Source organism: Dasypus novemcinctus, chromosome 7 (assembly GCF_030445035.2).
Source record: "Dasypus novemcinctus isolate mDasNov1 chromosome 7, mDasNov1.1.hap2, whole genome shotgun sequence".
In the NCBI taxonomy this organism is placed as follows: domain Eukaryota; kingdom Metazoa; phylum Chordata; class Mammalia; order Cingulata; family Dasypodidae; genus Dasypus; species Dasypus novemcinctus.
In genome coordinates, this window is record NC_080679.1 from 78121751 (window position 1) to 78144611 (window position 22861).

The window sequence follows — 22861 nt, forward strand, 5'->3', positions numbered from 1 at the left end:
GCTGGACTGTGAAATTGAGATATAAACCCTGGAATTTGCCCCTTCTCAAGGAAATCACTAAATAGGACGAAGCTTTATAATGGGTTAGAATCAATTGTCTCCTCTAGGCAGGTTAGAGGCTCAAGAACAAAGTTGAATTCAGTTATTGAAAAGAAAGTTTGGTATGGTATACATGATTGTTTTGTTAACTCACAACTTCTCAAATTAAGAAAAACAAAATAAAGTTTCTACTCAATAGTTTGTGGCTATCCAATTTCTTACCCACTACTTGATCATGAGTATGACACCATTCTGCCCTCAAGGAACTCATGTACCAGTGGGGAAGACAGACCCATAAAGAGAGAATAGAAGAGGGGTAGGAATATGCCTATGATAAGGTGGGACAGGGAAGAGGGAAATGCGAACTCTCCTGGAGGTAAGGAGAAGAGAGAGTGTGGAAAATCTTCCCAGAGGGCATAACTTTTTCAATGAGTTTGAAGGATGAATAGACAAGAAGGGGAAGGGTATCCCTGGAGAAGAAACATCATGTGAAAAGGAAGAGTGCATGAAAGAATGAGGTGGGTGCATGTGAATTTGAGACAGTCTGTTCCTAATGGGACAAAAGTTATCAGCATATCAGGCCAGGGAGACAGGGAAGGAAGGTGAGGAATGGAATATGTCAGGTATGCTCTACTAAGGTGTTTGGGCTTTACTATTATACATTACTTGTGTCATTAATATAATACCATGATATATCATTAGATAGGAACAGTGAGCCTTCCAGAGGTTTTAGACAGGAGGTCTCTATGGTCAAATTTGCATTCTAGAACGATGACTTGGGCAGCAGGTTGTAGGATGGACAGAGGAGGAAGACACCAGGAGGGAAGGCATCTGCCAGGAGGCTCTTAAAGCAATCGAGGGAAACAGGGTCAAGAAGTCAAGAGTCATGAGGATAGAGAAGAAGGGACAGATAGAATTGACAGGGAATTTTGACCAATTGGATATGGAAGGTAAAGAAGAGACAGAATCTAGGGATAGTGTGAGAATAAGGGAAGTCAATAAAGTCCTTTGATCCTCTAAAGCAAAAGCAGCAGCAGGAATGCAATGCATCTTCATCAGAACCATTCTTTAGTCTGGTTCCCATCTTAGAGAGGCTTTATTGTATTACAAGTACACTACTGAAATTCTATTAATACCAAGAGAAAATTTATATTAAATGCTGGGTGATGATTCAAGTTAACTCATCCCTGGCATTTCCCCCTGGAACCGCATTTTATTCTCTCTCATGCCCTACTTTAAGTGAGGCCACTTTTGCAACAGGGACCTATTCAGCAATATTGTATGTAAGTAGCCAACTTATAAACTCTCTTCATAACTCTGGAACCTCTGAAGTGATTTAGAGCAGCCCTTTTGTCAGTAGGATCAAAACTCAGCTGTGGATTTAAAAACAACAAAGGGCTCTTACTCAGCCTGTGCCTTTTGTTTCCTAAATGTCAGAGTTTAAGGGCTGTCTGACTTTCCCTGATTCACAGAAACATATAATTAAATTGCTCAGGGCACCTTTAAAAGAAGCTGTCCCATGAAGCTGATAAGCCTACCAACACAGTTTTAAAGGGCAGCCCGTGGGTTACAGAGAAAGGACTTTGGGTACTTAGGTATAAAAAAAGAAAGCAAGTACACACTGACAATTATCTAACCAGAGTAAATGTTTGGTGAAATGGGCTGAACACCTTAAAGGATGACAAAGAATTATATTTAAATGCTTCAAATAAAATAATCCCCTTAAAGTTGTAAGAAGACAACCGAGCCTCCCGCCCCACCCCTGAGGGGTGGCACCTGCAGCCTTTCCTCCCCACCCACTCTGCCAGCGATCAGATTCAAGCACAGACGTGTGTCTCCATTCCTGCAGTTCCCCCTTACACCCTCAGCGTTCAGGAAATGGGGCAGCTGGATGCGCCTAGAATTGAATGATCCTTTTGCTCCAAACCAAGGAAAATAGAAAATCATTTACATTCCACATCTACTTTTCAAACCATCGTTGAATACTGATTCAATCACAGTGTGTGCATTTGCTAAGGCAGCCATAATTTCTAGCAATAAAACGTCCTTTGCTCAATAAGCCATCAACTTTCCTCCACATCATCTGAGAATGGCCAATGCAACACAATCACCAGACCTTATCCTAGTCTAAGCTTCCCCTTTCATGTATTTTCTGTCTCCACAGGTTGATTTGACCAAGTCTAGTCTGATTGCAGAATTTGGGAGACTCTCTTTTCAGCATCCCTTTGCTCAGAGGACTTTATCTTTCAAGGGTATTAGGTTCTAGAAAGAGCATAAAGCAAAACTCAAATATAGTCAAGATTACTCTAGAAGATCAATTAGGAAGCACCATGTTGGACACTGTCTACACCCCAGTTAAGTCCAGAACATCATATTTATCCTACAGTGTTGAGACAGATGGTGTTTATTTTCTTGAGTACCCGATAAAGTCACTGGCTTGCACCTGGAGGTATAAAAAATATGTCACTTGAAACCCTAGAGTTAGAGTGGTGGGATACTCACACCACAAGAGGCAAGGAGGAACCAAGACCCCAATCTCCCACCTCATCCTCCATGCTCATTGAGAGCAGCGGGCAGAATTTCTCCTCTGTTCGGCTTCGTAACGCTATATCTTTTACTGAGCACTTATACCACATGTATGAAGGATACAACTCTGTAACATTTCCAAGTCCTTCCCTTCTTTTCTATTCCCAAATATTCTACACTTCATCCTGATCTCCAGTGCTCCAGAGACACTCATTCTAGAACCCCACCGTCTGCTCCAGTGCTTTCCCATCCATCTCTGGTCAATCAGAATTTGCTAGTCCTGTGTTTCAGTCCATCAGATTCCTGCTAAAACACTGATTTGTTAGTCTGATAAACTTGATCCTTGCTGAAATATCAATGGGTGAAAATGGCTTAATGTATGACAGTTCCAATGATATTTGAGTCTAGACTGGACTTCCTTAAGCCTTAAATGAAGGGGGAAACTGGACTGAGATGTTTTTCTTTGGCTCTGGTCTGCATACTAAGTACTGGACTATACCTAGATCTCAGGGAGAAGGAGGGGAGAGGGGACCAGATTTTAAAAACTAGTTCTTTCGGGAAACGGACTTTGGCCCAGTGGTTAGGGCGTCGGTCTACCATATGGGAGGTCCGCGGTTCAAACCCCGGGCCTCCTTGACCCGTGTGGAGCTGGCCATGTGCAGCGCTGATGCGCGCAAGGAGTGCCGGGCCTCGCAGGGGTGTCCCCCGCGTGGGGGAGCCCCACGCGCAAGGAGTGCGCCCGTGAGGAGAGCCGCCCAGCGTGAAAAGAAAGAGCAGCCTGCCCAGGAATGGCGCCGCCCACACTTCCTGTGCCGCTGACGACAACAGAAGCGGACAAAGAAACAAGACGCAGCAAATAGACACCAAGAACAGACAACCAGGGGAGGGGGAGAAATTAAATAAATAAATAAATCTAAAAAAAAAAAAACAAAAAACTAGTTCTTTCATCTGATTAAAAAATATAAGGAAACTTTTATTCTTTAAACTTGATAGCTTCATATACTAGTAATATACTAGCCATTAAACCATTTCTTTTAAGCTGAACACTTGATTCATTCTGAAATTAATAGTTTCTACCTGCCAAGGGTTTTAAACTGAAAAGAAAAAAGAAAATGTAGTGCATTCCTTAGCACATACCTGGTCTTTTTCTGTGTATGGTGTTTTTCTTAAAGATGTAATCTTATTATCTTTCATTTAGGTGAGAGAAAATAGGACTTATGTATTTTTTTACTTTAATGTTTCATCTAAAATAAGACCTGCAATTTTCCAAACATCATTGTGTACGAGTGCTTTCTCTTCATATTGTTGTAATATCATAGGTGTCCATCATGAAAGAGAGCTTTTGTTTGCTTTCTTCTAACAATTAGTAATGAATTTTAGGAATGACATTTTTATTTGCTTTCATTGTCAGAGGTGTGGTGATTTAAAGGTGGTTGTTCATAATATTATTCTATCCCCTAGAAGTGTTCTGTGGAATAGCCTCTCACTGGGCCTTTTATCCCATTTGGCAAGGAAAGAGCAAAGACAACATAAATTTCATCTCAATGTACAGGAAGAGGAGAATAATATTAAACAAACCATAATTGTATTGTGTGCGTCTCCTAAAAAACTCTGAAAACAGCTGCAGAGGGAGCAGAATGGACAGGTCGCTTGTTGACTGCTCGTCGTTGTCCAGCACAATAAGGAAGTGCTGCTGCTTCCAGCGTTTCAGGAATTGGAACGAGAGCATGACCAGCAGCAGCAGCGCATCATGGTGGATCTCTCCTCCAGCTCTGCCACCCACATAATGATATGACTTTAGAACCTGTTACTTCCACTCTCTGAGCCTCTGTTTCTCAACACAATGCTAAGGGAACTGAGCAGAAAATAATGTTGCAGTTCCTTCCGACTCCGAGTCCAGGCATCCCTGTGTGTCTGTAGGACCACTGAAGGCACTGGTCATGCCCTAACCACTCAGCAGCCTGACTTAGACTGCCTGTCATGAGAAAGAAAAGACCGGGGACATCCAGCTCCCCTACCACCAACTTTGCCATGGGCCAAAACATCATGCAAAAGCCGTAAATGTCATATTGTGCTGCCGAGGTGGGACTAACCCAGGGTTTCAGGGCAGCCTCATTATCTCCCATGGTTACCCTAAAAAGGCAAAAGACAGCTGGCAGGGGAGGATGCGAACGAGGCCCAGTACATAGCCCTAGGCTCCTTCTCTTCTCGCAGGGCCCTGTGAGGCCCTCCTGGCTCCCTCGGCCAGGCCCAGGGGGCTGGCATTCCCTGCCCAGGGAAGGCCTCTTCTTAGGCCCCGGAAAATTCGCAGCAGTTCCAGTTCACTATGTCTGAACACAGAGGCTTTTTGAGCCAGAGGAAAAATAATGAGCAGAGATTAAGATTTCCTGGTCACTCTGCTTCCATTATTAAATGACAGTGAGGTTTAAACATGGAGATCATACAGAGCTGATGAAGAATAAAATCAGAGACCCCAGGAATGAAATGCTTTTAATCTCCCAAGCAAAGCAGCATTTCAAAAATTGATACTTTTCTAGAGATTTCATTTGCAGGATAAAAACCCATACTTTTCCTGAAAAGGGAGGCAGGAGATGGGGAGAGGACTCAAGCCCAAAAGGTGATAACATGAGAATGTATGGGGTGACTTAACCAGTCAACTACATGGACAAAGATGATCCCTGAAGCCAAAATCCTTTACATCTTTATATTCTGAGGAAGGCAACTGATGTGACGGGAATGTTCAGACTGGTTTCCCTCCCTGCATATTATCCCATTTGGATATAACAAAGGAAATCCCCACACATGGCAGCCAGTACCTATTCCCCTGTGCTCAGGCCTCCCCGAGCCAGGCACCAGATTCAGACAAGAGGTACTAGACAACCAAGTGAGGCCTGGCCTCCCCTTGCTGTGTTTCCTTTTACGGTTTCCTCGTGTGTCCTGGATGGTAAATGTGACCTCAGGAAGGAAGACGCATGCTGGTGACAGGCAGACAGATCAGGAGGGGCCTAGTGCGAATGAGGCAAGAGACCTGCCGTAAATATATGGTTTTTCCATATATTGTCATTATGTGTTTGCCATTTTATTCCCATGGGAGATTATATTTGTAGGGAAATGCCTCTTTTGCCCCAGACTCACACACTCATTCCCAGTGACAAGGGAGAAAATATGCAGGACTACAGTGGATACCTAGTTGTCCCTTCAGATTCCCTCTTCGGTCATGCTGCTGGGAATATCAACTGCTCCCTGCCCACTGCTCCCAGCTCCTGGCCATGCCCCTCGCGAGGAACTGCCCTCAGCTAAGGAATTGCCCCACCAAAGGCAATGTCTCTGTCCAGGGCTGGCACACAGTCAACGATCAACTGATGCAGAGACACAACTCCAGATGACTCTGAAATAGCTGACCAGAGCAACAGCTCACCAGAGGATCCGACGAGGCCCCTGTTGCAACTTGCCCCATCCTGTCCACCTCACTTCCTTCTAGTTCTATTTCCCGAGAGGACTCCCCAATAAACCTTCCACACTTAACTGTCAGAGTCAGTTTGCAGGGAACCCAACCTAAGGGAAGGATTCATGAACAGGAACAGGGCTAATCCAAGCCTGGCAAGCTAAGTGAACTTTGGGTTAACCATTTTGGAAGATGAGTTGCAATGAATTGCAGCACATTTTCTATGAAATGTGACCTCTTTGGGGAGGAAAAGGACCTTTTCCAAATGCATTCCTATATTCACTCTGTATTAGAAGAAAAGATTATTCAATTATTAAATCACAGAAACACAAACATTTTCAGCACACACACCTACCCATGGGAGCGCCACATCTGGTAAGGTACCTATGACACGTGAGATGGACCGACCCTCCAGTGTAAATCTTAAAACACCATTTAGACAATAAAGTGTCTGCTAGCACCCGATGTTCTATTTGAATTGATGGTTACCCCACAGGTGCCTCTTACCTCCAGGACCAGCCACAGCTGTCCTCCTACACACTGATCCGCTTTGTAAAACATTCCATAAAACTTTACAACGTTGGGATGATTAGGAAGAAATTGCAAAATGTTGTATTCTGCCTCAATTTCTTCATCCATATCCTAAACAGGGTGAAAAATGCATGCTGGATTCAGTCTACTCTTTAAGGAAGGGTATAAATATGATGTCATAGTCAAATAATCACAGAATAAAGCATATTCACTCTCTATTTTTAATGTCATAATTACCATATTTTGGAAATACATAACAATGGACACTCAAATCCCAGTTAAAATCTTTTTTATTATATTCTTTTTTTTTCTTTAGCAATATATCTTAAAGCTCTTTTTCTGTTTAAAAACATCTGTGTTAAATTTACAGAGACAGAAAGTACATTAAATTATATACCCAGGGGCTGGGGAAGGGGAAATGGAGAGTTTTTGCTTAACAGATACTAAGTTTCTGTTTTGGATGATAAAAAGTTTTATATTTGAATGATGGTGATGGTAAAATAACATTGTAAAAGTAATTAATGCTGTTGAATTGTAGACTTAATAATTGTTAAAATGGCAAACTTTATGTTATATATATATTACCAAAATGTAAAAATAATGTAATGATTTAAAAAATCTGCATTTTCAAAGCAGCTAAGTGTTTGTTTTTGAAAAGGGCCATCTCTTTCACATAGAGTCTTCATTTAAAAAACCAGCCCTGTACAGCTGCCTTCTTAAAGGGGTGCCCGCTGCAGGGTCTCCGCTTCCCCACATGGTGGCAGTGCTCCCTGGCACCCCTTTAATAACTGTCCCCGATGGAGCCTGAGTGTGGCACAGGGTCTGCCCTCCCTGGTGAGGGCCCTTCTTCCCAGGGGACATCTGTGTGTGGTTACACCTTTTCTGATTGTGTCAACAGCCAAAGCATGGCAACGTGGTGTCAATAAACCCCCCTGAGGAAGCTGGGGGTGGCGGGGGCAGGTGGCTGTCAGTCTGAGATGTCAATCACTAGGTCACTCTCTGCATCCAGAGCAACATTCCTGCTGTCTGCATCACTAAGGGCCCTGACATGGAACGGGACGCCAGTAAGCTCATCGTGTAAAACAACCAACAGCATTACAATGTCAGCGTTTCGTGCTCTGAAATAAGTTCTCAGCCCAAAATGGTTGAACATCACAAATCTGGGTCACTCTGTAACTTACAGAGTGGTCAGCCTCTCTATAAGCTCAGGTGTGTTAATTCATCACTGTTTCCAAGATAATGACTTTTGAAGAGCCCAAAGGTCCAAAACTGAAATAATACTTTCGGACAAGCAATAAAAATCAGGTTAAACTTCAATACCAGAGTACCTTCTATATAGATGAGCCAACAAATCATGACTTATGTTGCGATTTCATGGTGGCAATTTTCCAAATGAAAATGATCCCTAGAACCAGCAAAAAAAGTTGAAAGCTCAATATATGTGAAGCACTGTCTGGTGGTTGTAAGTTGCCGCTGTTACTTACGCTGATTGGGTCCAGAATCTTGACCGCGGCCAGGCTCCCATCCCTCTTACTGGCCACCTTGTAGACCTTGCCATAGGTGCCCTTACCAATGGTTTCTATGATTTCCCAGGTATCTGTGGGATCCGGGAGCGATTCAAGTCCAAGCATCATGGGGTTGTAGTGAAATAACCCATACAGAGGTTTCCTAGAGGGGACAAAAATTTATTGTGGGCAATGGAGTACAGGCTTTCAAAAGAAGAATATTTTTCTCTCTTACCTAGTAACTCTGTGATATTTTTTATTTCCCGTCTCTACTTTCAATAGAGGAAAAAATAATTTGAAGCCTCCTTAAGGAAATGGAAATAGAAGGTAGAGTGGAGGAATAAAGTGACTCTGAGACACCCTGAAAAATAAGATTCTAAAAGTGGAGGTCATACAAACCCTGCAGGAGCGAGTGAGAGAGGCAAAAAGGATGTTCTGGTCGTGAAGGAGAGCATTTGTGCTCGGCTGCTGAGTGGTAGCAGCGGCTGCCACTGCTGGGAAACACCTAGAGGCCTCAGTCTAAGACCTTTCCCCCCAAGTTAATGCGCCCATGACCAGGGCTCCCCGATAGCCATGGAAACCAGTCCCCAACTTCTATGTGCAAAGCCTGGGCTGCTATGGCAGCTGTCAGGTATAAGTCAATGCATGGCACCGGCTGCTGCTCAGGGTCAGGACCTGCCAAGATGGACCAAGCACAGGCCCTGTCCACACAGCAAAGCCTGGTGTCAGCCACACCGAGGGGTTAGCCAAGAGCTGCACGCTCACTCTGCCTTAGCAGTCCTCTAATAAGGACACAGCCCTGTGGTGGTAAAGTACCAGCAGCAAGCTTGGCAGGTAAACAAAGTCACCCAAGACTGATCCCACGGAAGAGTCCCTTCAAATTCTGTTGCTTTCTAGGCTGAATGAGGGGCCCCAAGCCTGGTCTCCTGTCAACCCAAGGGAGGAGCCCTCAGGCTCCCACAGTCCCAGCTCTGGCCTCCAATCCCCACACAGCGGCTTAGAGTCCACCCAGCGCGAGCCCTTTTGCTTCTTACTAGGCATTCCGCTTTGTACTTCTAATTCAAATTATTCTCTAAACGGCATTCTGCCAAGGCACCACCCTTTGATCTTACCCTTTTTTTTTCAAACTCAATTTCAAATTCAAAAAATAAAATAACAGGCAAAAGGCGGCTCAACAAATTATGAATGCATAAAGGGAACCTGTATTTCCAGAGCACCTGGCAGGCACACCATGCTCCATAATTGCCTTGAACCAGCAGTCCAAGAGCCCAGGCAAGTCCCATCCTGAATGGTCAGCTTGTCAAGCAAAGTCTGGGTCATGCCTCTCTGAAGTACTCCAATCAAAGGCCCCCCAACTAAATCCAGTACACACCTACAGGAATTGATTAGCTTTAAGAACATGGTCTTTTCTGAGATCCACAAAAAGCTTCAAACGTCACAGGAAGCCAGACAGGTTGGGAGAGAGCATGTCTAAGCAGAGGTGGGGAACAGCACTTTCCTATTCATATTACTTATGAATTCCAAAAAAGATATTTGATTGGTTTGCAAATTTGTCTGTTCTCTGGGCATGATACCCTTTGATTGTATTAAATTCAGCTGAGATGGCTTTGATTAAATTGTGTTAAGATTAGGGTTTTGATTCAACCACATCAGTGTTGAATCCCTACCCCCTTGGTGGGCTGACAAAACAGACTCTCACACAGAAGTAGACACAGAGAGAAGAATAACACAGAGGAATACAGACAGCTCATTAGACATGGCAGAGGCTCTGGGAAGAGAGATGAGCCTGATAGTCTGCAGCTGACCTTTTGAAGAGACCAGAGCAGCTGAGCTCAGAAAGAAACAAGCCCTAGAAGAGAAAAGAGCCTTATATCAGCCTACAGCTGAGATCAGAAGAAGCTGGGACCATGGAGACTTAAGAAGAAGGAGGAAGGCTGAACCCTCACAGACACTGCTCACCATCTTGCTTCAACACATGGCAACAGACTTTGGGTGAGAAAGTACCTCTTATGGTACCTTGAGCTGGACTCTTTAGGACCTTGTGACTTTAAGTTTCTACTGCCAAATAAATACCCTTTATAAAAGTCAACAGAGTTCTGGTACACTGAATCGGTATCCCTTTTGACTGACTAATACACTGTGCTGGGGAGGCTCCCACAGAATTTGCCAACCAGTCAGAAGTCCTATGGACCTGAATGTGTCTGTTTGTGAGGCTGCTCTAAAGTGAAGACTTGATGACCACTCATTTTTGAATATGGTATTATTAGGTAAGCTGATGATGCAAATGGATTTCTCATCAAAGTCACTAGATGCCCAGAGCAAGATTCTGCTGTCCCACATAGCCCTGTGGCACCCACACCTTTCCAAGTTACTAGCAAGGCAGAGAGGACATCATCTAGGAGAGATATTCCTGTTCAGTAAATAAGGAAAATTGGCTATTAAAGTAATATTTTCCTTCCTTTGCCCATATGTCATTAGCCAAATATCTAGAAAATACTCAAATGATTCACTATGCAAACCACTGTCCAGTCAGGATAGAGCAGTAGAAGATGATAGATGGATAGATGGATAAAGATTTAGTAAGTGACTTTATCCTTGCAGTAAGTCCCATGGAAGTTAAGAACAATGGCCTTTTTCTTATTCTGTTATTTTTCTGTCTTTTCAGAAGGCAAACTGGACTTGTATATTTATGATGAGTAAGAAAGCAGGTTATTAATAATATTCCTTGTGTTGATAATTATAAATGCACTGAATATGACTTCTTTTTGCTGTGAACAGCCAGAGGCAGAGAACAGCTCAGCTCCAGGCCCCTGCTATCAGGAGTGGGATAGCACGCACTTTAATGTCAGACTGCCTTATTGTATCAGGAAGGACCTTTTAAAGACTTTCTTAGGAGTTTTAGTTTCCACCATCAGCAGGCAATGACCTTTTTAAAAGTAAGCCTTAAAATATTCCATGGTTAGATTTTGCCACACTCTACAACATAGAGACCTAAATTCCCTATATTTCTAACATCACAAAAAGAGAGAAAGAAAGACAATATGCTTTCTGGTGGCAGAACACCCCACTACCTAAGAAGCAGCATTGCTAAAATAAATTAAACCTGAATCTCTGAATCTGATTAAGCCTCTAGAGCTCACTACCACATTACAGGAACGGCAGGGGACAGAGGAACATGTTAAACAACACCATGGAGGAGCAAGCAGCAAAATCCAGACAGCAGGGAACTTTGTAAGACAAATGACCCTTCCTGAACAAATAAACTGTAAACAAATAAAAATAAGTTGGAAGGGGTAACCTCAGGATAATCTGATTAAAAGAGACTTAAACTCATATCAAATGTGGCTTTAAAAACCTATCAAGTGTGAAATAACATGTGGATTTACACCAACAAGATGAAAAATTTATGACATTTATGAGCTAATTGAAACACTGCATAGTTGATGATATCAGGGAAGTATGCTTAATTTTGCTTTAGTGTGGTCGTTGTATTTTCTGGCTGTTTTTTAAAAGGCTCTTTGTCTTTAAACCATACACACTGAAATATTCCTGAGTGAAATAATGTGATATCTGGAATAATAAAGGAGAGGAGAAAGGAAGAAAGGGCAAAATGAAACAAGATTGGCCGTGGGGAGATGATTATTAAAGCTGGGTGCTTGGGGTTTCATTATAATAGTCTGTCTACTTTGTACCTTTTTTTCAAATTCCCATGATAAAAAGTCTTAAAAATTCCATGTAGTTAATGTATGCCAGAGTGTACTCTGGTGTCAAACACTTGGTGAATCCCTCCTCCCTGAATGTTTCTCCACCTGGATCATATTCTAAAACGTCTCAAAGACACTTGTGGGCTAACATTTTACTTGTAGAGAAAATCATAAAGCACAAATATAAGACCAACAAAAAAACAAACACCTGGCTCCTATTTTGGTCTTCTGTTTTACCCTCATGCCACATTAGAAAATTTGAGTGAAAAGAAAGAATCCAAAATCACCCACCCTCATATCCTCAGAAAGTCCCGTGCTCTGATCCACTGCTAGCCTACTGAGGCTCTGCCAGTGCCCCACCACGGCTGCCGTGCGGTCCAAACTGCCTCCACACAGAGCTGTAGTGAAGAGAAACTAACGAACCACTGAACGGCAAAAAGAAAATCAAGAGAAGGTGGCAAGTGACCTTCTTCTGTCTGTCCAATTCCTGCTCTTTTTCCTGAAAGAGGAGAAGTGAGAGAACATCAATGCTCTGAAACTGAAATGAACAAAAAAGACTGATCGCCACAAAAAGACTCATGTCACTGAAAAAGAAACTGCCCATTGGAATGAGGCTGAGTCTGCACAAGGCCAAACACAGTCACATAAAATCACAAAGAAATACATATTTGCCAGCCAGGAGGTCTGCCCCTCAGGGAAAGGCCTGGAAAGAAAACGAATAATCCAAGGTAAGCCTTGACTTTAGCTAAAGAAGGAATCCAAGAAGTCAATTTCACATAGTGCCCTTCAAACGGATGTGTTTTCAAAAGGACAAATATTAAATAACTGTGTTACTATGAAGTAAATATATTGTGTTACATATTGCATGATTGCATTTATATAAAATGTAAACATAAATCAATTTATAAAGATGAAATTTAACTAGTGGTTATGTAGGGCTATGGAAGGCATGCTAAGGGGTGTGTAATTTAAAAAAAACTGATATATTTAGTGAAAAAGAAGGGGGAAAAAGCAAATTCAAAGGAATAAGTCACTCCTGATAAATTCCCTGCTTATTCACTAATGTCTTTCCAGGGGCCTTGGGAACTGAAATTCCACATTGGGTCAAAAGCAAATAGATGAGCTCGATTCTTCCAGCATTGAAGTAAGCACTAAACTGACTTGTTCTGACATGCAGCCATTTCTTCCATATCTTACAGCTCTTTCCTTGCTGCTTAGCCCATCACCTCTTCTGATTACTCAAAAACTATTCCTGTTCGAAGATGATGGTGCCCCATCTCCTATTCTTTCAACAGTAGGTAAAAAATGAGAAATAACATAAAATTTATTATTTATGCATTCAGTAAGTAGTTATTAAATGTTAATTGTATGCGCAGCTCTGGACTAATTCTACAGCAAATATAAGGAAGAAGAAGCAACTGAGCTCTGATCTTGAGGCTCTAATCTTGTTTAGACAATCTATATGAATTCTGGGGCAAGGTGAGAAAATGAAGTCAGGTGTCTGCCTTCCTTATAATTAAATGAATGAACAATATTCACAAGACTAATTGAAATCCAGCAAACAAAACAAAAATACCCTAGCAGCAATCAAACTAAAGAAGGGATACAGCTTCATGCCATAATCTTTGAAAAGTAGCATTCAAGGAACATGAGAGATGGAAGATCCCAGGAATCATTGCTGTTTTAAATCCAGCTCTTGCTTTTCTCCCAGAAGAAGTGTGATGGGAATTAGGAGATTCCCTGAAAAATCTCAACAATGCTTCCAATTTAGAGAGAAGTTGTCAGAGAGGATGAGTTATCAACAGGGAATTAGTTCTCAGGTTCATAAGAACTTATGAAGAACCTTTACATATATTATTTGATACTGGGCTTTGTGGGTATCTAAAAGGAAGTAGAAGAAATAATAAGGCTCTATCCTAAAGAGAGGAACATTTTCAAAGTCATACAGTAGGAGATGTCCCCTGCCAGGCAGAATGACCCTAGCACAGCACTTTAAACAACACTTTAGAAGGAAGAACAAAGTTGATACCCATCAACCATGACTGCCCCTAAAGCCCACTACCCATAAATTGGAAGAGAAAACCTCAGAAAGATCTTTCCTGGTAAAATTACTGAATTTCAAAGCAAAGAGAAAAGTTTTCAGTTATGTAAGTCACACAAACCTCAAAACATAATAAAAAACATACAAAATAAAAGCTCAGGCTCCTCTTCTCAGCAACAGTCAATACCAGAAAAAATATAAGCAATGTATCTAGAGATGACAAATCAGAAAACTGAGACTTAAGTATACTATTCAAAATTATAACCAGAAGTGACATTATTAACAAAAATAAGGAAAAAATGTTTGTTAATTTTCTCACCCATCTTAGTACATTTCAATAAATAATTGATAAGTTGATAGAGGTTGAAAACTACCATAAAAAGTTATAAAAGAAATCTCTAAATTAACTAAAATTAGACTTTAAGTATTTGACATTATCAGAAGAAAAGCACATTCTTTCATACGACACACACACATCAAACAAAGAAAAGACAAATCATTGAGTAAGAAATAGGGGGAAGCAGACTTGGCTCAACGGATAGAGCATCCACCTACCACATCAGAGGTCCAGGGTTCAAACCCAGGGCCTCCTTGACCCATGTGGTAAACTGGCCTACGCACAGTGTTGATGCACTCAAGGAGTGCCGTGCCACACAGGGGTGTCCCCGTGTAGGGGAGCCGACGCGCAAGGAGTGCTCCCTGTAAGGAGAGCCGCGCCATGCAACAAAAAGCACAGCCTGCCCAGGAGTGGGGCTGCACACACAGAGAGCTGACACAGTAAAATGATGCAACAAAAAGAGACACAGGTTCCCAGTGCCGCTGACAAGAATGCAACTAGACACAGAAGAACACGCAGCAAATGGACACAGAGAGCAGACAACTGGGGGGGCGGGGAAGGGGAAAGAAATAAATAAAAATAAATCTTAAAAAAAAAAAATGGGGGGAGAGAGCAATAGAAACAGAAAGCATAATGTAAATTAATATGGAAGCATTAAAGTAAAAAACACCTATTGTACAAATGAATATAAGAGTCTTTCAAAAGGTCAAAACATAAAACAAACCAAAACTGTAGAGTTCCACATCTAAAAAACTCTCTGAGAGTCTATTTACAACTCAGAAAACTTAAAAGAGTGGGGGAATAGATGTGCCCCAAGCAGTTGAGCGCCAGCTTCCCACACAGGAAGTCCCGAGTTTGGTCCCTGGTGCCTCCTAAACACGAACAAGAAGCAAACAAATAAAAAAAACAACTCAGGGGAGCTGGTGTGGCTCAGTGATTGAGCACCAGCTTCCCACATATGAGGACCCGGGTTCAATTCCTGTACCTCAGAAGAAAAAAAAAAGAGTAAAAGGAAGTTCAGGGTAAATGGTAACAACAATAAAAAGAGTCATAATAGTAATATCAGAATAGAGTAAATTCAAGGCAAAAACTATTTAAGAACACAAACTATTATTTGTAACAGTCAGCAATAATAATTTAGCAATTACTGTGTACCAGGGTCTGTTATACACATTTTTAGAATGTTCAAAGTTTAAATCAATAAGATATGTAACATTTCTATCACCTATCTTTAAAAAAAAAAAAGTATATATAAATAAATAAAGAGCTTATACATGCCATAAATCTTCCAGTGCTAAAAGCAAAGTATCAGAATACATAAAAACACGAACTTCTAGAAGAAATCAATGAAACACACTAGTAAGAGACATTGTCAGCCATGATAGAGCAAGGAGACAAAATAATAAGTTCAACACAGCAGATATATGTCAAACAGCATATCTAGCATACAACTTCTTTTCAAATGATGATGAAATATTTTAATTTTAAAAATAAAGACTATGTTAGACCACAAAGAAAAACCTTAATACATTCTAAGAAATGGTGTTGAAACACTCTTCCCTGACCACAGTATTATAAAATTGAATATTAATAACAAAAAAAAGAAAAGAACCTAGCCACCTGAAAATTTTAAATCTCTCTCAGATCTCTCAGATCTTGATGTAAAGAATAAACTCAAAACTGAAATTACAGAGGATATAGAAATAGCAATATGAAAGATACTACTTAGCAAAATCCTTGAAAAAATGAACTCAAGGTAAAAACTTATAGCATTAAACATTTACCAAGCAAATAATAACAAAAAAAAATTAAATAAGCATTCCATTCAAGAATGTAGAGCTGGCTCCATAAAATAAACCTAAGGAAAGTATAAGAAAAAGTAAAAGCAGCAATTGATTAATTAGAAAAATGAAAATAGACTGCCTAATTAAATTAAGAGGGAAACGAAAGAGGCTCCACCAATTGGGCTACCTACCATATAGGAGATCCAGGGTTTGATGCCCAGGGCTTCCTGGTGAGGGCGAGCTGGCCCACACAGAGAGCTGGCCCATGCGGACTGCCAGCCCATGCGGGAATGCGGCCCCGCACAGGAGTGCTGAGAATGCTGCCCTGCACAGGAAAGGTAACCCACGCAGGAGTGTCAGCCAACGCAGAGAGCAACAGGCCGGCGTGGCAAGCTGACACAACAAGATGATGCAACAAAGAGACACAACGAAGAAACGTGAGAGACACAAGTGGAGAACAGAGGTTGCTCAAGCCAATAGGTGCCTCCCTTCCACATGGGAGGTCCTGGGTTTGATTTCTGGTGCCTCCAAAAAAGAAGATGAGTACACAACAAATGAATAGAGAGCAGACAGTAAATGCAAACTACAAGAAGCATGGGGGAGAAACAAATAAATAAAATAAATCTTTAAAAAATATATATATATATACATATACATATAAAACCAAAAGTTAACATTTTGCTTAATGATAAATTACTAGACCCTTCATTAATAAACCAGGAAAAAGACAGCACTCTCCCACTATCATATATTAATATTTTATATTGTTTTGCAAGTACTAGCCAATGCATGCAATTAGACAAAAGAATAGGAATAAACGCTGAAGAGATGACAAAAACATTTGTCGATGGAATGATTGAGTCCTAGACAATTGAAGTTTAACAACTACTAAAAATTTATTGATTCATTGAAGTGGCTGAGTATAAAATTAATATACAGAAATCAAAAGACTTTTTATGTATAAAAAGGTTTTTACATAGAAAAGGATTTTTTTACATATCAAGTCATAAAATAAATATAATTTTAATGGAAATAGAAAAGTAAAATACCTGAAGTTAAACCTAATAAAATAGAGCAGAATATATATATGAAGTAAAATCTTAAAATCATGGAATTGAAGAGACTTTAAGTGGAAAAATACATGTCTTATTCTTATGATAGGTGACAACTCTGAAGTTGTCCATTCTTCCTAAATTTATCTTGAAAGTAAGTGCATATGTTTTTTATTTTTGTTTTTTAAAAAAATGTCAAAATGATACAATGGTTAATCTAGAAAATTGAATGTGAAAACAGGGGAAACCTGAAAAAGAAGAATTAGGGAACATGACCTTACCTGATTTTAAAACATTTTGTACAGCTACAGTTATTTAAAAATTTTGCTACAGGAGAAGCTATAAATAGGCAGGTAGGTAGAATAGAGTCCAAAAGTAGACTCAAATATATAAGAAAATAGATTTTATGATAGAGATCACATTTCAAATCAATGGGGAAGAGATGGACCAAATAATGTTATTTGATAAGTAGTATTGGTTTAACTTGCCGGCTAACTGTTAAGAAAAAAAGTTAAGCCAGATCCTTTCACCAAAATCAATGACAATAGATCAAAAAATTTTAAAATAAAACAAAACATAGGTAAAATTTATTATAATCTTAGTGTAGGCAAGTGTTCATTTCAAGCAGTATAAAGTACGAAAGCTACAAAGAAAAAAAGGTTGATAAATCTTACTGCATAAACGTTTAAAACTTCTCTATAGCCCAAAAATGAGAGTCTTAATATTTTTTCCAAAAATAAACTAGGAAAAATATTTGCATCAGGATATAATTTCCTTATTTTATTAAGAGCTTATACAAAAAGAAAAGAAACAGAACAACTCAATAGAAAGAGAAATTTAAATGTGATAGATATCGAACAGATGCTAAAGTTCATACATTTTCAAGTACAAATCAAAGTACTCTGATACCATTTATCTTCTATCATAACTTTAAAGGTAGTTTAAAGTTTGATAATATTCCATCTTATCAAGAATATGAAGAAATAAACATTCTGAGACAACATGAATGAAAGTATAAATTGGCACAATCTCTTTGAGGATAATTAGTCAAAATCTAAAAGGCCCATTCCCTTTGTCTCTGCACTTCTACTATAAGCATTAACCCTGCGTATATACTCAAAAAAGCACACTTAGGTTTATCATATTCATAGACCAGGAAAAAAAAATCCCACAGTGGGTCATCTCAGTAGACATAGAAAAAGCATTTGACAAAATTCAACATCCATTCAAGATTTGAAAAAACAAAGCAAACAAAAAATAAAAACCTTTCAGCAAATGAGGACGAGAAGGGAACTTCTTTAACCTGATAAAGGCATCTAGAAAAACCTTCAGCGGGCATCACACTCAATGGGTGCAGGACTGAATGTTTTCACCTTAAGATCAGAACAACACTAGAACTAATAATAAGTGAGTTTATCAATATTACAGGATAACAGGTCAATATTTAAAATCAATCAATATATACTAGAAAGGAAAACTTTTCAACAAATAGTAGTGAAATGATTAGATAGCCATGTGCAAAAAAAAGGAAAAAAAACCTATCCAAATCTCCACCTTACTTCACATCACATATTAAAATTTAACTTAAAATTGACCATAGAATGAATGTAAGAACAAACACCCTATTACGCTTCTAGTAGATATACAAGGATGTTCACTGTAGCATTATACTTTATAGAAAACCAGATACAAACGAAAGAACCATCATTATGGAGACATTATCTAATAAATCATAATAATGATATAAAACGAGATATTATTCAGTTACATGCCACTAAAAAGAAAGGATGTTAAGTTTTCTATCAGTTAACATGAAAAGAATGCCAAAATACACAACTAAGTTTTTTTTTTAAGTGTTGAATCATGTGTAAGGAAGATAACTTTTGTGTAAATAAAAGACTTGCATATATAACCATTTAATGTGTATATTAATGCATGCATATCTCTCTATATATAATTTTTTTCCCCAGAAGGCTATGCCAGAAACCCTTAAACTTTAGGAAATGGCACCAGGAATCATAGATTGGAAAAGGGAAAAGTTAACATAATTTTTAAAAATTATCTGCCTTTGAACACTAGTCAGATTTTTGCTGGTACATATATTATTTTCTTTTAAAAGGTATTTTTTTTTAAATAAACAAGAGGTCTCTGTAGAGATTATTCTGGCGTGGATGCATGTTGAAGTCATGGGAGAGCAGGAAGCAGTGGAAGCCCATCTTGAGAACAAGAGGAAAAGAGAGAAGGAAGAAACCGAAGGGCCCACACTATGCCGGAGAGTACAAGACCGAGAGGACTGGGTCATGGCTTCACTACGATTTCTACTTCCAGGCCTTCCAGGGTCTGCTAACCTCCGTGATCTTCCTTAAATATCTGTGAAACTCCCTTCCGTATTCTTCTAAGAAGCCCCCCTTTCCATGAGCTAATTTGAGTGGGGGTTAGTTTCCAACAATCCTAAATGGGACGACTTGAACCCTTGCCGAATACCCTGAGTTACTCCTGGAGTAGAGGTGCAGCCTTACCTTGCTGAAAATAGAGAAGTCTGGAGCACGTACCCAGTCATCTCCTGCAGCTAGTCAAGCTTAGCGAGTATGATTTAAATAGAAACTCGTCCAGCAACATTTTTTACTTGCAAGAAAAGTTCAAGATGAAGATTTCCATTTCTGAATATGCTACTCAGAGTATTTTTTTCTAAATGTTATAGTATATTACATATTAATCATGGAAGAATATTCCAAACCTAGAAAAGAGCTTTTAAAAAGAATTCAGAAAAGTGAACAGTGAAAGAGTTCAGATGATATTTGTACAAAACATAAAAAAACAAGCATACACAGAGACACACAAAATAAGAAAACACATACAAGCATGAACAAATTAGAGAATGGTTCTAGACCAACATCTGAGCAAGTGTACAATGTGATGGTAAAGGCTGGAAAGCATCTAGGCCCGTTTGCAGGGACTGGCCCTTTCACAAACAGAACTGATGTGCACATTGCTCAGGAGGATCATCTAAGTACAGCTCAAATGTCATCTCTAGCAGACCCTTCCTAATGTTCCCATTAGAGATGACCAGTCCTTCCGTCACGGTCCCCCTGTACCATTATTCTTCTCTAGCAATTACCATGTTGCTGGGTCTTCCCCATCAGTAAGCATCTCGAGAACAGAGAACATGCCTTGCTAATTTTCTGTCCCAAAGGCAAATACTTAGGATACAGTAAGTGCTCAATAAATATTTGTTTAATGAAGGAATGAAAATAAGAACTTGAAAGGCCAATGAAGGTGTTTTTTTGATTTAAAAAAAGCAGTTGTGGTTTCGTAGAACACTTTAAAGAGAAATAAACAAAAAAATTATTACATTATTCATGAAATCCCACTACCCATAAATAAGCACTCTTAATTGTAAACATCAATGCAAACATGCATATGCATACATATGAAGATTTATAGGTGAGTTTCTTTTACAAGGCAAACTATCCGGTTTCTAGCCCAATCACTCTTGAATGGCTTTTTTTTTTTTTGCAGGACCGGGGGCCAGGGATTGAACCCAGGACCTCTCTTATATGGGAAGCCGGCGCTCAACCACTGGCCACATAGCTTCCCAGAGTTGGTTTTTTCATTTGTTTTGCATTTTGCTTGTTTTTTTTTTTTTTTTCCAGGATGCACTGGGAACTGAACCTGGGACCTCCTATGTGGAAGGCAGGCATTCAGCCACTTGAGCCACATCTGCTCCCTGAATGGCTTTTTTAAAAAAATTTCTCTTCCCTCCTGCCCCCCCAGTTGTCTGCTTTCTGTGTCCATTTGCTGTGTGTTCTTCTGTGTGCGCTTGCATTCTTGTCAGTGGCACTGGGAATCTGTGTTTCTCTTTGTTGCGTCATCTTGCTACGTCAGCAGCGCCATGTGCAGCGCCATTCCTGGGGAGGCTGTGCTTTCATCGCGCTGGGCAGCTCTCCTTACAGGGCATACTCCTTGCACATGGGGCTCCCCTACATGGGGCAAACCCCTGCTTGGCATGGCACTCCTTGCGCGCATCAGCACTGCGCGTGGGCCAGTTAATCACATGGGTCAGGAGGCCCTGGGTTTGAACCTTGGTAGGTAAATGCCCTATCCATTGGGCCAAATCCACTTCCCTCTGAATGGCTTTTTAAAAACCAAATTCAATGCAATCATTCAGTCCTTGTCCTCAACCTCTACAACTTAGCCATTGCTCACTGCCTCCAACTTCTAAGCCACTCGACTCCCTTTAGTTCCTTTATACCTTATTTTCCTGCTTCTCCGCCCCCTGTGCCAGCTTCCATTCTCCCCATTAATTTGGACATTCAAACCAAAGTCCTGCCCAAAGTCCTCCAACTGTCTTCCAAATTTCCCATCTACCCTAAGGCTTTAATCATAGTTTCTGGGCAGGTAATTCACTCTCTCCAGCCTCAATTCCTCCCCCCAAGTTCTTCATTTGGATATTTAAGACCACAGCAATCTAAAAGCAGCCTTTCTTTTCCATTCCTGTCTTAAAATTCCTATTATTTCCCTGTTTCAAGTGTATGATGTATTTCAACCAGTCCAGGATTACTGATTGCTTACCACATATCTCCACTTACTTGTCCTCCATGGTTTTCAGACACGTGTATAAAAGGTAACAGACTTCCTTCAGCAACTCCAAACCACTCTTCAGCTCTCCAGTGTCAGCTAGGGGCCCCCACATGCTCAAATTCTTCTCCACTGCCTCACCTCTCACATCAGTCACTACGATGTGTCCATTCTTCCTTCATTTCTACTCTTCCCCTTCCAGCCCCACTCATCTCACAAAAGATGGTTTGCAAAAGCCTTCTAACTAGTTGCTTTTCCATTTGTCTCCTTTCATTAGAATTTCTTATGGACCCTGTATTTCAGATACAGACTCCAAAACCATTGGCTCCTTCATACCACAACCTTGTGTAAATAAATAGTCTGTAATGGCTCCCTATTGTTAAATTAACTTCAAGTCCAAGTTCCTCATTCAGATATTTAAGACCTTGGCAATCTAAATGTAGACTTCCATTTCTATTCCTGTCTTAAAATTATTATTCCCCTGTTTCAAGTTTATGATGCATTTCAACCAACCCCCTCTCCATTTCCTAAATAACCCGTGGATATCTGCAGCTCTGTGATTGTGTTCATGTGGTTTCTACCAGCAGGAGTGTCCATTCCACTATGTCCATTAACCAAGAATCCTACCAGAACCTTCAGAGCCAGCTCTTGCTCCCTATTCTCTTCACCTACGGCCAACCTCCTTCTCTGAAACACTGTAGTGCTTAGATGATCATACATGTTACCCTGTGGAGTCGTTCTATGTACAAACCTCACCTCCTCAACAGGCAAGGTCCACAAGCACCTTGAAGGCAGAGACTGTCTAATTCATTTGTGAGTGGCATATATGAAATGCATCTGCACATGTATCAGGTATCACTCAAGCAAAGCTGTCTCACCCATGCTTGAGGCAGAGTTCACGGTATCTGGACAGTTTTCTCTTCTCTCCCCTGAAAAATGTTACTTACATCACTATGAAGTGGAGAGCTCCAGAAGATTCTGCAGTCAGTTTGAGATGGGGCAAAAGTTAAGCAACCTGGGTCTAAACATTTGAGAAACCAAAGGAAAGGTTGAGTGTAGGTGAGCAGGGTGGGCTCAATCCTTGAGTCTCAAAGTAAAGCCTTGAGTTGCCCCCGAAGAAAGTATATGGTGGGAATTTTGGAAAAGAAATTCCAGAGAAAAATAGGGGCATTTTGGACATTTTCAGCAAGAAACTTCTCTGCTGCACTGGACTGTGCCACATGCTTCAGGACTGTGAGCATCCTGGGACCCAATTTACTACACACCAATCACCCTCCCGAAACAGCCTCCTGGCTCGGCTTCCAGAGCAGGACAACTTC

The 22861-nt window shown here is 40.4% G+C and overlaps 1 protein-coding gene across 1 annotated transcript in view; it reads right to left on the reverse strand.

Moving 5' to 3' along the window:
- The window catches only part of MYO3B (myosin IIIB), a 529864-nt gene that overhangs the window by 452090 nt on the left and 54913 nt on the right, over positions 1–22861 (reverse strand). Inside the window, exons 3-4 of the mRNA XM_023589485.2 lie at positions 8026–8209; positions 6518–6652 (exon numbers count right to left, since the gene is read on the reverse strand). Coding sequence (XP_023445253.2) covers positions 6518–6652; positions 8026–8209 — 319 coding nt within the window. The remainder of the gene's footprint in view (positions 1–6517; positions 6653–8025; positions 8210–22861) is intronic.